This window comes from Elaeis guineensis, chromosome 5 (assembly GCF_000442705.2).
Source record: "Elaeis guineensis isolate ETL-2024a chromosome 5, EG11, whole genome shotgun sequence".
Taxonomy (NCBI): domain Eukaryota; kingdom Viridiplantae; phylum Streptophyta; class Magnoliopsida; order Arecales; family Arecaceae; genus Elaeis; species Elaeis guineensis.
In genome coordinates, this window is record NC_025997.2 from 128,735,677 (window position 1) to 128,749,129 (window position 13,453).

General features: G+C 36.9%; 2 protein-coding genes across 4 annotated transcripts; one reads left to right on the forward strand and one right to left on the reverse strand.

The window, feature by feature from the left end:
* Positions 1 to 166: 166 nt before the first annotated feature.
* On the reverse strand, positions 167 to 5,727 carry LOC105045755 (ankyrin repeat-containing protein ITN1). Its single transcript, XM_010924137.3, has 4 exons — positions 5,534 to 5,727; positions 4,991 to 5,449; positions 2,755 to 3,164; positions 167 to 1,235 (listed from the first exon to the last, which is right to left on the reverse strand). Exons 1-4 carry the CDS (start codon positions 5,556 to 5,558, stop codon positions 402 to 404), a joined length of 1,728 nt encoding a protein of 575 aa, XP_010922439.1. The 5' UTR covers positions 5,559 to 5,727; the 3' UTR covers positions 167 to 401.
* Positions 5,728 to 9,716: 3,989 nt separating this feature from the next.
* LOC105046157 (putative pectate lyase 21) lies at positions 9,717 to 13,453 on the forward strand. 3 transcript variants are annotated; one of them, XM_010924681.3, is made up of 5 exons: positions 9,717 to 9,849; positions 10,947 to 11,298; positions 11,563 to 11,773; positions 11,880 to 11,948; positions 13,032 to 13,453. In XM_010924681.3, the coding sequence occupies exons 1-5, from the start codon at positions 9,723 to 9,725 to the stop codon at positions 13,290 to 13,292; spliced, it is 1,020 nt and encodes a 339-aa protein (XP_010922983.1). In that variant the 5' UTR covers positions 9,717 to 9,722; the 3' UTR covers positions 13,293 to 13,453. The 3 variants fall into 3 exon arrangements, 2 of the variants coding, with proteins under 2 accessions (XP_010922983.1, XP_029120658.1); XM_029264825.2 differs by having other exon boundaries at positions 9,723 to 9,873; XR_012141689.1 differs by lacking the exons at positions 9,717 to 9,849; positions 10,947 to 11,298; positions 11,563 to 11,773; positions 11,880 to 11,948 and adding exons at positions 12,302 to 12,634; positions 12,709 to 12,780 and having other exon boundaries at positions 13,032 to 13,168.

Here is a 13,453-nt window from a genome sequence, read left to right on the forward strand (position 1 = left end):
GAGGCACTCGTGCAAGACGCATCGATGCACATATTTTCTTCTTCTCATTGTATAACAAATCTATGTCTGACATCCCAGACCATGACCTGTAATGCAACAGCCGCTTAATTTTCCACAACCAAGAGATCACAAATGCTGAGAACCCTCTGTCATTTTGACTCTAAGGGAGCAGTAATATCATGTCTGTATTTGCATTGTGGGAAATCATTTCAACTATGATCAGAATAAAAATTCTCTCCCAGACATTTGGGAATGAATGTAAGCTATTACTGGTTAAATATACATATTACATAAATCAGAGCTTTGAGCACAAGTTGTACCAATAAACGGATAAAATTCACATCTCCACCCCTTTTACATTATCAGATACAAATGACGTCAGAAACCCCCACCTCCACTATTCAAATGGCATAAATTGGATTAATATCAGAGTCTGAAATATCAGAATTGGGATGCCATGAGTATGAGCCGCTTCTCTTTGATGACTTCTGCCTCTTCCTGATCCTTCGGATGCGCTTTGATTTTACCACGAAATAAGTCATGGTCCCAAGAACTCCAGCCATTGTCACACCTCCTATCAGTGTAACAAGTATTGCAGCCCACTGGAAATGGCGACCGACTACAATATAAGAGGAGGCGATGAAAGCAACTGTGGTGCACACTGAAGCCAACCACATCAATTTGTTAATCACCCCCACAACCCTCCTCTCAGACTTTGTCTCCCCCCTTACAACAGTTATCTGCACCACCACCACTGCCAATGATGTGAACAGAGCTATAGCATTAAAGATGAAAAATATCCTGAAGGAAGGAGCATGAACAGAGACTGCTACCCCATCATTTTCATTTCCACCTGGCACGGTGAAGATAGCTGCAAATGCCACTGTGGCAAAGAGCACAGCCACCACTGTTACAGAATTTGTGGCATTATTTATGCCCTCCCTATGTAGTTTCCTGAGCTCCTTAGCTATCCCATGCACATTCTTATTTGTTTTTCTAGTTTGCTCTAGTTGGGTGTGGACATCTTTCTTGATTTCTGTAACAGTCTTCCGAAGCTCATCTCGAGGCTGATTTAATTCATTAGCTCTGACAGCACCATAGCGAGATAAACACTCTTTAATCTCGGCAGACTCTTCAGAGAGAGGAAGCCCTTCAGCAATATCAAAGGCAGTCTTATGTTCTCTTGTCAATGCATTCACATGTGTGTCTGGTAGGAGTAATAGCACATGGACTATCTGCAAAGAAATCAGAAAGATAAGCTTGGCAAGATGACAGCAAATAAATTTCAGTCAAAACTATTAGATCCCCCATAGGACAACAGAAACACTCTATATATACAATGAAAAAGATGGAGAAAATGAACAACAATGAGAGAAAATGAGGAGAATACAGCAAAAACCTGATGGTTTTTGTTTCATAACAGAGGATTCAAGCAAGTAATAAAAGGAATCCCAAAGCACCTAGTTCGATCGAAAAAATTGTTTCATGTAATAATAGCTTAATAACCATACAAATTATAAGAAAAAGTCCAACAACCATCAACAAGCCTTGTCTCATTCATATTGCATCAACCCACAAATCAAAGTATGATTTAAGTTGGAGAATGTTTTTAAGATAGGCTATTAATTTGACATCGGCGCTGGACCTCCTTGAACTGGTTTGGAAGACCAGAACACATAATCAATCCATCATTGGACAAGATAGTGCATGGCATAAAACTGCTAAGAGACAGATGATAAATATAGAGGTCTGGATAGACTTGGGAAAAAGCCTAGAAAGACAGAAGAAGACAAGGTTTGATATTATAAGGAGCACACTCATCTTTCAAGTCACAAATGATGAATCAAAGGGCCAATCAGTAACATATTTTAACCAAAAAGGCCAAAGTTTCAAAACGTACCAGAAGTGGAGACAAATTTTATAGATGTTTTTGTTAGGGTTGCAAGTTTTTTCTTTAGCTTTTGTTTTTTTGCTAAAATTGAGGGTTATATGCATCCAGATGTTCATATATACCAATTACAATATCTGCATTCTCCACTGGAACCTTGTTGTTAGGGATTTGTTTATTTGATGTGCAGTCAATTTCAAGTTAATACTTCGCGACATGTTCACATCAGCAGATCGCTTAATTAATAGAAGGGTCCAGGAAGGAAGTTATTGAAATAAATTCATCATTCCCCTGACCCATACAAACATTACAATCATTTACTTTTTAAAAAGGACTGCCAGATTATAAATTTTAAAATTACACAGTATCAAAAACCAATGAGAGCACATAGGTAATATCACTAAAAGATGCATATGAAGACCCAAGGCATAATGAAGTGTGAGAACTATGTAAGATGGTTGGATAAAACCATATAGGCCAGACACCTTTTAGCCTTACCTAATCTAATATTTTGCATCAGAATCCTTTTCACCATGTACTCAATAAAGGGATAACTAGTATACATTTTAATATGCTACTCTTCTATAGTGGACTTTGGCAGAAAAGGAAGATGCTACAGCCATCAATAGGATGGAATCAAATAAACAAGCAATTCATAAATTATCATATAAATTATCATTATCTTCTTAAAACCATATTATCTCTTGAATGCCAACAAGAAGTATAAAAGATAGGGGAATAAAAATCGTTGCATGAGCACCAATCATAATCTGAATATTGGATGTTGGGATCAAGTACGATCCTTCAGTGATACAAGCATTAATAGGATATATGAAATACCAACAATGAGCATCAATAAGCTTTACCTCTGCTCGCTTTTTCCTTGTTGCCACATGTAAAGCAGTGTTACCATACTTGTCCGGTAGCATCACAATGGCCAGATCAGCATCCACAAGTGCTTTAACAACATCACAGTTTGTTCCTTTTACAGCCATGTGCAAAGCAGTCTGGCCTTTTTTATCGGTCCTACGGGCTAGCTGTGGGTCTTTATCTAGCAAGGATTTTACAATTTCTACATGTCCTTGTCGAGCTGCAAAATGCAAAGCATTTTTCCCGTTGGTTTTAGCCAGTTCAACCAAGCCAAAATCCTGAGCAAGTAACTGCTTGACCACCTCAGTATGGCCCCTTGTTGCTGCAGATATAAGGGGAGTTGCATTTGAGGGACCATATGTTTTGCTGATTGTTGGGTCATGATCCAAAAATACCTGCACAATGGCTGTACAAATTTAGTTAGTTACAGCTCTATCATGTTGCTCTGAACCAATAAAACAAGAACATGAATCTCCAAAATTTCAACAGATGAACTTCAGTAATGAAATAAGCAATAAAATGACACATGACTAAGGCCAGGCCTGGATTCATATGGTCATTTGCTATCCCGAAAACCAGTATGTGCATGTCCACATGCATGATCAAAAATTGCATAAGATATTTATTTCACAGCTGACAACATAAGTAACAAGAAGAAGAAGAAGGTTTCCTGTAATTCCTTAATACACTTGAAAAAATCAAGTAAAATCCAAATCTACAAGTCTGACAGCACATAGATGCTCAATCTTGACCTACTCTTCAGTGTAGCACTAGACCTCAGGAAGCTTTTTGTCAAACTTGGGACCCATATTTGAAGATGGGAAAAAATAGTTTTTATCACAATATACACCTTTGCCTATTGCTATCCATGATATCATACTAAAAATCAAAGGTAACTTAACAGCTCCAGCTCCTAAGCCACAGGGAGCAAATAGGACTATACAAGACTATTGTGGCATATAACACAACAGGCTTCTTAAAAGGAAAAACTATAAAAAAAAAAAACACTGACAACTCACCCAAGTTCCAGAACAGAATCAGAAAATCAAATTCCCCATGCTGACAATCGAGAACTGAGACCTTCAAACATCAACTGGGCTGCAACTAAGTTACCTGGCCTTCTCTAACTAAAGGAATTAGAGTGATAAATAATTACTTGTTGGAAAGAACGTAGAAATTATTGTCATCATTTAGATCTCTACATTTCATCAGCAAAAGTGGGTAAAAAGTCACATAAGGAAAATGAGACTCTTATGATCTGTTTTGATCTCTGCTGCTTTCATGTAAACTGAAAACACTGAATACATGCACTCAAATTTCCTAAATACCTGTTTGAATTCAAAATAGAAACCCCCTTATAAGATTCAGAAGTTCCACCTATGGCTTGCCTAGTGATGACAAGAAACCAGCATTCTAGTTCTCAGTATAACTACAGAAGGTATTTGGCAACTTCTAATTAAAACTGAAAAGGTAAAAGCTTCACATAAACTTACAAATACATTGTTGGAATAAAACAATGTAGGAGCTATTAAGTAGCAAGAGATTCATTAGCACTAGAAAAACAAATTACCATATAGAGCTCTCCACAATCATACCCAAAACTGCTCCAATGCTTCAGATTAAAACCAATTAGTCATTACCAACTTTTGTATCTAGCCTTATGACTATAAAGTTACTTCAGTACTAAATCGATTCAACATAATATATGCAACCAAGCAATGATTTGGCTGACATACATAAGAAAATAATTGCCTGAAATTAACAGCTGAATTTCTTCACTTATTTAATTGAAATGATTTCCGTAAATTAGAAATCTAACCGAAATAACCACTCTTCTTATATCAAACAATTCATACTTTGTTATCAAATGATTCAAGAATTTTCTCTCTTTTGTATAGGAAAAAAAGGATGCCAGACTTTTTAAAAAAAAAAAAAAAACACAAAAGGAAAAAGGCAGCCATGCGTACAAAATTAGGACAAACATGAGAACTTATTATTTAAAAAAAAAAAAATCAAGATCTAATCTTTTAGCTTTTTTTTTTTCTCTTTAATAAGATCGACTTGTCCATAAGGTGAAACACATAATAACAATCAAGTAATCATGCATACCTAAGTACTGGCTTCCTGATAAAGAGAAAAAAGGAAGAGCTAAAGACGGATAGACCAAACACTGCAACAGTTACTTAATACTAAACCAGTAAGAACTTGAGAGGAAAAAAGACAAAGCCTCACCTTGGTGCCCTTCTCTCACGGCCACATGGAAGGCATCATAGCCCGACCTATTCTTGGTCGAGATGCTCTCCCAATCCGAATACTTGAGCAGCTCCACCACCACGTCGAGATGCCCCTTCTCCGCCGCGATTATCAGCGCCGTCTCCCCGACCTCGTTGGTCTCGTTGACGAACTCGACTCCCTCCACAGTCCCTGTCATCTCGGTATCGATGTGCCTCAGAATCTGCCTCACAGCCGCCAAATCCCCGCGCTGCGCCGCCAGATGGAGCTCCGTGTCGTTGCGCCGCCCCGTGACCTGCTTCACATACTTCTTCTTCCCCGCCTGGTCGATCCGCTTCCCCGAATTCGACAGCACCAGCGCCGGCGACGGCAGCGCCGACGTGGAGGGGTCACAGTTCTGGCCGGGGCTGAGGCTCGCGGACCCCATCTCCAAATCTCTCTGTCCTCCTGCATCCAAAACTAGAAGAAGAAAAGAAGAAAAAAAATCTCATTTTTGAATCAAAATTACACCAAAAATATCGCGAAATTGGACAGTGGAAGCACCTTTCTCGATCTCGAGCCCCATCATTCGTATCCACCTCGGGAACGAATCCTAGTATTCCAAACCCTAGTGGAGCGGGGAGCCGTGCTCGGGCTTGAGAGCTCCAGGGTTTTTAAGGGGAGCGAGAGAGACGGACGGGACATGAGGAAGGAGGGAGGAAGGAGAGGATGGAAAAGTTTTTGGTATACTTCGGAGTCCCTTTTCCCTCGATACTAATTTACCATTAATATTTGGTTTTAGACTTTTAGTCGTTAAGCGAAATTCTTTGTGCATCGCGGGCCGCGCAAAAAATCTTACGTGGAGCATACCGATTTCCGATTGCTCTACATAATTATTATTTTTAATATATATTTAATATTTAAAAATTAATTTTTTATTTACAAAATTTATATATTAATAATATTTTTATTTTATAAAAAAATTATCACATTTTATACTCATCCTATAACATCCTACGCTGTGAAAAATATAATTTTTATCCACAAAATACAATAATATAATTCAAAATAAAATAATTTATATAAAATATTATAATTTTTTTAAAAAAATAAAAATATTTTTATCATTCAAAATTTTTAAATAAAAAAATTATTCTGTAAATATTAAATATATATTAAAAAATAATTAAATAAAAATATTTTTTTATATTATAATATCTTAAACTATATTATAATAATTTGAATCATATTATATTATAAAATATTATAATTATTTTATATATAAAATTTTTAAATAAAAAAATTAATTTATAAATATTAAATATATATTAAAAAATAATAATTATGTAGATTAATCAAATAAAATATTATTCATCGCATCATATTTCTTGCGCCGTCTGCAGAATTCTCTAATCGTTAAATAAATGTTTAGAGGGATAAGACGCCGCCAGCCGTACCAGATTATATTTGATAATTAAGATGAGATCACTACTAACTGGCGTCTCAAATGGTTGTTTTCCATCGAAGAAGACATGGTTTTGGTCGAGATTCGGAAATGTCTGCTAGATTTGTTAATTAATCTAATCGCCTGATTTAGAAAATTCCTAGGCCGCAACATCATTTCCCCAACATTTCTCGTCTGATGTGGTGGGGGATGATTGGGATGTGATTTAGATGTTGCCGGCCATCTCGACGTCAATGTCGGATGAGGAATGAAAGGGGAATGGAGGCGTGGTGCAGTATTTGCAACAGTACATATTAGTCATGCAAACACTAAAACAGTCCAACGTGCCGTCTGGGCCTAAAAGAGATCACGTGCTTCAAATCCAAGATAAATTATTTCCTACTCCACATGCCCCGCAAGGCTGAATGCACAGCTAATCACATGAGGGTTCATATGGGCCCCATTCATTCAGTATGCATCTCGATGCATCATTATAAGAACCAAAGGCTATGATCCAACGGTACAATAGTTATCACTTTTGTAAAAGATAGCATTTGAGGATGTTTAGATGGGATGAGAAGTCCTAATTTTTTTTTGAATTGATCACATCTACATGGTCTAAAGTACCTTTTGATGAACTTTAGTACCAGATTTTTGACTAATATTGGATATGTAGCCCTTTTTGTAACGTAAGATCTATTTGATATCCTACCAAAATATTTTGCTCAAATTTTTAAGAGCCTCCCAAAGTCTCATCCTAAATAAATTCTAACAGCCTATGGTTCTTTTGGTCTTCAAGAAGGAAAAAAAAAAAAAAGAGATTTATGGACTCGGACTAGAGGAGTGTTGAATTGATACGTGTCATGCTCAAATGGACATTCCAGTCTATGAATTCGACAAGAAAATTCAACCCAAATCCCATTAAATTATTCAAATAGGCCCTTTAAGTGATAAGGCCAAGAAATTATTGATCAGCTTTTTTGATAATCATCCACTCTATATATCCACATTAGCTTGTGAATCAATGATCTTTTCCCACAATTGATTGTTTCATGGGAGGAAACTCCTCCTAACATGCAATTACAAGTAAAATCATACAAGAGCAGATGAGTTTATCAGGTAAGAGTGAGAGTTTTATATGAAACGATCTTCAAAAATTTGATTTCATGTGCAGAAGCCACCTGTAAGAGGTCCATTCCTAGACATATGCCTACACCTGTTAGAGACAATGGAGACACTAATCCTAATTTATCAATTTGTTTCTTGTTGTGTAAACATCATACTTTTTAATATAAAATTACAGATGAAGATAGACTTTAGAGCGCATAAGTGGATACAAGACACGAGAGAAATTTCTAAGCAACCACCCAAATTGGCATTAGCTCGATGTCCTTTTCATTTTTCCCATGTAATACGTCACCCTCTCTTTGCTTTTCTTTTCTTTTTCCTGTATAGCTGAACCATAGATTGGACACATATGTAGACCTTTTTGTGGTACAAAATTGATTTTTGTTGTCCTTCATGTATCTATGATATTGATAAAAATGTGTGTGCTATCTGGGTATTGTTTAAACTCCTTGGTAATCTTTTACTAAAAAAAAAACACTCTTTGGTTATCTCACATCCCAAAGCAACTATATTTGTTGATTGTATGCCTAAATTGGTAATTGTGTGTGCTTTCTAGACTAGTTCTTAAGAAGTTCAGATACTAGGCATGCCTCCTCTTAAATTATAAGTTACTCATAATTCATGGAATGACTTGTGAGGCAATGACTCTTGCAGCATATATAAATGATGCATTGTGTGTGATATAAGGAACTTTTTGTATCATGATCAGTCATGCGAGCCATGAATGGCCAATGACTTGAGATTTATCCTATCTGCCCTAGCCAAAAAAGGTTCAGACTCGTTTAAGAGAAGCTCTTACCTAACATTGACACAAAAGCCACCCACCTCCAGAAGAATATAATATAAATATCAGAATTTTTATTAGAAGCTTGGTTTTAAACCCTTTTCTTTTTACCGTGCTCTTGAAGGGCTGATCATCTCTGCTCAGAGCTAATTCTTGTGGTGTTTAATGTGAAAGCAGTACTACTTGGTTTCCAATTTTCATCGAGATACTTGTGCACTAGTGTAACTTAATAATATACTAATGGGTCACAAGTTCAATACTCTAATAAGGTTATAAGATGGTGGCAATTAATGCAAGAGAGGACTTTGAATTTCCTGTTAGGATAAGGTTATAAGATGGTGGCAATTAATGCAAGAGAGGACTTTGAATTTCCTGTTAGGAACTTCTGGATGCTTACATTTATAATAAAATATTTAATTAAATATCAAGAACTTCAATTCTAGTTAAATATTATGGCGAGGGGGAGATAAGACACTATTGGGACCACAGATTAGCCATGTATGATCACGAGCTTAGGATCAGTCTCTTGCATTTGTATTTTTTTATATGTCATTGTTTAGGTCTGGAGTGCATGCAATTTGACATGATCATACAAAAGAACATTTATGTAGTAATGTCCCAAGGCTTCTATTACATGTACATGGATGGTTCTCTTGTCATATGGCATGAAGAAGTTGGCACAATTTATAAGATTCACTGCCATGCCAAGCTTGACATCGAATTGGGGACTAGATTGGTAACCAATTCAGGATCCTTCATGTCTTTTTAATTCTAAGTATGATGAGATAAAACATACTTGACCACTTTCTTGATTATAATTCACTTCATGAACAAAATAGCACTTTTATTTCATAGAAGCAAACACATAGTACGCTCTTAAAACTTAATTCAATACATCTTGTGATTTAATTTGTGCTATGTTACTGTGTATCCTATTATTAAAATATTTTTTTGGATTTTTTTTCCTTTTTTGAGGCGAAAATGGAGGAAGTGAATGCTACCCCCAATTTATTAGAGAGAGAGAGAATGTGCGTTTCTGTTCCAACGTAAGCTTACAACTATTTAATCACAACAATTCAAGTGCGTTTCTTTGGTCGAACTTATGGCCCCAATAAATTTCCTAATAACGTCTATAATTGCCGTTGCTCTCACCCTGATATCGGATGGCTCAGTTGGCAAAACTTTAGAAAGATGGGAGGGTGCTGCTGCAGTGCTGCTACCAACCATCCGAAACGCCCGGGAATCGTAACGGAGCTAACGGCTCCTTTCCTAAAACGGCATCCAATGTCCCTCTTTTAAGTTTCCCGCCACAGCAGTTCTCTCTCTTCCCAGCTCCACGGCTCCACCAGATCTCTCCAAAGACGCCAAGCCTCCGAAAGATCCTGGCGAGAAAAGAGATGGTGGCTTTTCCTTACGCTCATGTGGACAAGAGCCTGCGAGCCCTCGCCGGCCAGGCTGAGGGCTTCGGCAGGCACGCCATTGGTGGCCTCCATGGAGCTCTGTATCACGTCACCAACTTAGCCGGTAGGGTTTCATCTCATGCTTTGGGTTAGAGTTTTGAATGTGTTCTTTTACTCACTCTTGCTTATGAATGCTCATATGCATTGGCTGAGTTGACACATTTACATTATTGTTTGAGACAAAAATTGTAGCATATCTATTCATTAAGTGAAACAGGAAAGATCCCATTGTACCAAGTAGTTGCTACTAGTATTTTTTTTTTTTCCTGTCATTTCCAGCTAATTCTGATCCTGTATCCCAATTTTCAACCATGTTATATCATGTGTTCCACTCTTTGACAATTTGACACTGAGTAGCTTGTTTGCTAGGGCCTCTAGAGATTTTGTTGCTTCTACTTCTTCACCAAATGTCCTCAATGTGCAACTTTCGTAAATCTTGCAGTGTTTGAATTTCTAGCTTTGTTCCTTCCTGTTTTTATCATACATTCACCTCCGTGATATCATCTCTTTCAATCATGTTTTGTGTGGTTTGATTTTGGTTATCACCAAACTTGATAATCTTTTTATGATAAAATACTCATTATTAATCTGCACAACATTATGAGCCCTTTTTTGTGGTAAAGAAGAGGTCCATAATATTGTTCACATTACTAAGTTAGGCCTTACTGCTGTCTTGTAAATTTTTCCCTCAGAATCTCAATAAGTGTGCATGGATCACACGGCACCCACAAAGCACCGCTTAATTCTGTTTGGTACATGCCTTTTCTAATTTTTCTTTCCTGTCTATAATGAACTAAGATCACACCTATACACATACACTTGCCCATGCATACATGCATCAGTGCATGGAAAGATTTTGTTCGGGTATCTCTTGGCCATGGCTCTGAAGGAGGCCTCTTATCAAATTTATATTCTGAAACAAATCATATTCCACAGTGTATGTTTTTGAATTTGTTTTAAAGATCCTTATCCTTCTTTTATGCACATTTCTTGCTTTTGGTTGCCCATGTTCATAAATCATGTCCACATATTTTGTCCTTCTAAGTTGTTTTTCTTATCATATTAAGGTTTGTGATAGTGATATTCAATATTTCTTATAGACATTTTTTGTGGATTACATATCAAGTCATGATAAATATCTTGCTTTTTCTGTTGGTGCAGATGATGGATGTGGTTCACTTCGGGAAGGATGTTGTAGAAATGAACCACTATGGATCATTTTTGAAGTTTCAGGAACCATTGAACTTTCATCAGACTTGAGGGTGTCATCTCATAAAACAATTGATGGTCGAGGGCAGAAGATTAAATTGGCTGGCAAGGGTTTACAGTTGAAAGAGTGTGAGCATGTCATTTTATGCAATTTGGAATTTGAGGGTGGTAGAGGGCATGATGTTGATGCAATTCAGATAAAGCCCAAATCAAGGCATATTTGGATAGACCGCTGCAGTTTGCATGATTATGACGATGGACTCATTGATATTACTCGTGAAAGTACTGATATAACTATTTCAAGGTAAATGAGAAGCAATTTACAAAGCGCAGTCAAATTAATTTTGACTATTAAGATCGTAAAAGTTGTCGAACCAGGCAAGGATATGAATATTGATTTCAGTAGAACTAGACTTTGTAAAGTGTTACTTGGTATGTCCATAAATAGTAGTTCAAAAATCCTTTTGTTATCATATAAGTTCTAAGTAGCACAAGAAGGTTTAGTATATGATTGATAGTTTTAATGTTTCTATTAGTGGGGATGATCCATTATCTTGTGTATGAACAGATGTCACTTCTCGGTGCATGATAAAGCAATTCTTATAGGAGGAAGTAGCAGTAACATCTCCGATAGATGTATCCGTGTGACGATTCATCACTGTTTTTTTGATGGAACCAAACAGCGACATCCTCGTGTTAGATTTGGCAAAGTGCACCTCTACAACAACTACACCAGAAACTGGGGCATATATGCTGTTTGTGCCAGTGTAGAATCACAGGTCTGTGCAAATTTGAAAAATGCAAATCCATTGCTTTTGAAATCTAAGCATTCATTGTTTTTGCTGGTTTTGAATAATTGTTACTTTCTTACATTTTCTGCTTCAGATTGTGTCTCAGTGCAATATTTATGAAGCAGGAGAGAAGAAGGTAGTTTTCAAATATTTGTCGGAGAAGGTAAATTCCTTCCCTTCCTCTCCCTTTCAAATACACACAAAGTGAGACCCATGGTTGTACATTTAATGGAAAGAAAAAACAAGGGAGCAGGAAACTATGCAAAGAAAACCATCAGTAAAAGTTATCATTTGGTAAAATTATTTGCAAAGCACAAAATTTAATTGTAACTTAACAAGAGATGATGAAGGGTTAAGTCTGAAAATTGAGAATATATACCTTAATGATGAAGGGGCACAAAGGAATAGGATTCTCATACTATAATTCTGAACCCATTCTTTGTCCGTGCTTCCGCTCCCTTTATTTCATCCTCTTCTCTGTCCCTTTATTTATTCCTATGGATCAAGGAGGCCATCGTTGCCTCCCCTGCCCCTCACAAAAGAAGAAGAAGAAGAAGAAGAGAGAGAGAGAGAGAGAGAAACACAACCCACACCATATGAAAAAAAAGAAGAAGGTCCAGTGGATAGGATTTTTTTTTTTTTTTTGGGGGGGGGGGGGAAGAAAAAGAAAATAGATGAAGTCGCCCCCCAAATGTTTAGATATAAAGATCTTCTTTCAGAGTCATATATGGAAGAAAAGACCAACATATGTTTTCTACGTGAGAGGACTGCTATTATTCTTGATATACTTGGGCATGCAATTCTGAGTGGGCCAGTAGAATTTATGAAGCTGATCAGATTCTCTTTTCAGTTATGAACCTCCTTTTTTTTTTTTTTTGCGAAGAATGCCTTCCACTTCCTTATCTGGCTTCTCATAATCTCAGAGCTGGAAGAAATGAAATATGCTGGAAATCTTCATTAGACTGGAAAGAAAGAGAATACATGCCTTCTTTTAGGTGGTCCTCTAGTCTGTCCTTTCTCTGGTGTTTATTAAACTTGATGTGCAATTTATTCTAGATTAGCTGGGAATCAACAGAAAATGTACACATTAGTCATTTTATGCAACATTCCTATTATATTTTGTGAAATTGGTTGGTTTTTATCCCATAATGCATACTTCAAAATTTTGCCTTCTGTTGGAAATGGAAACTATGAGAAGCACATAACTTCATTATATTAAATCACTGAGCTTGCGATGTTCATGCAGGCAGCAGATAAAGAAGAAAGCACATGCGGATGGATAAGGTCTGAAGGGGACCTTTTTCTGAATGGTGCCCAACCCTCTCTGTTGGAAGATGGCAGTGCAAAGTGTGTGTTTGAGGCCCATGAATACTATCCAGCATGGACAATGGAACCTGGATCATTGGCCCTCAAAAAGTTTCTCCAATTATATACAGGTTGGCAGCCCATAGCAAGGCCACCAGACAATTGTAGTATTGTGGAAGACACTTTGGCTACTGAAATATGATTTACATATACTAGTACATGTTATATCCTTTTATAGTGAGTATGCAGAGCCTGTTCCTGTATTATATTGTGCAACTTAGAAATGGTGAAAAGTGAAAACTACTTGTATTTGTACCTTTGTGGCTGAGGTTGGCACATTTTATATATGTCAGTTTATGTGGT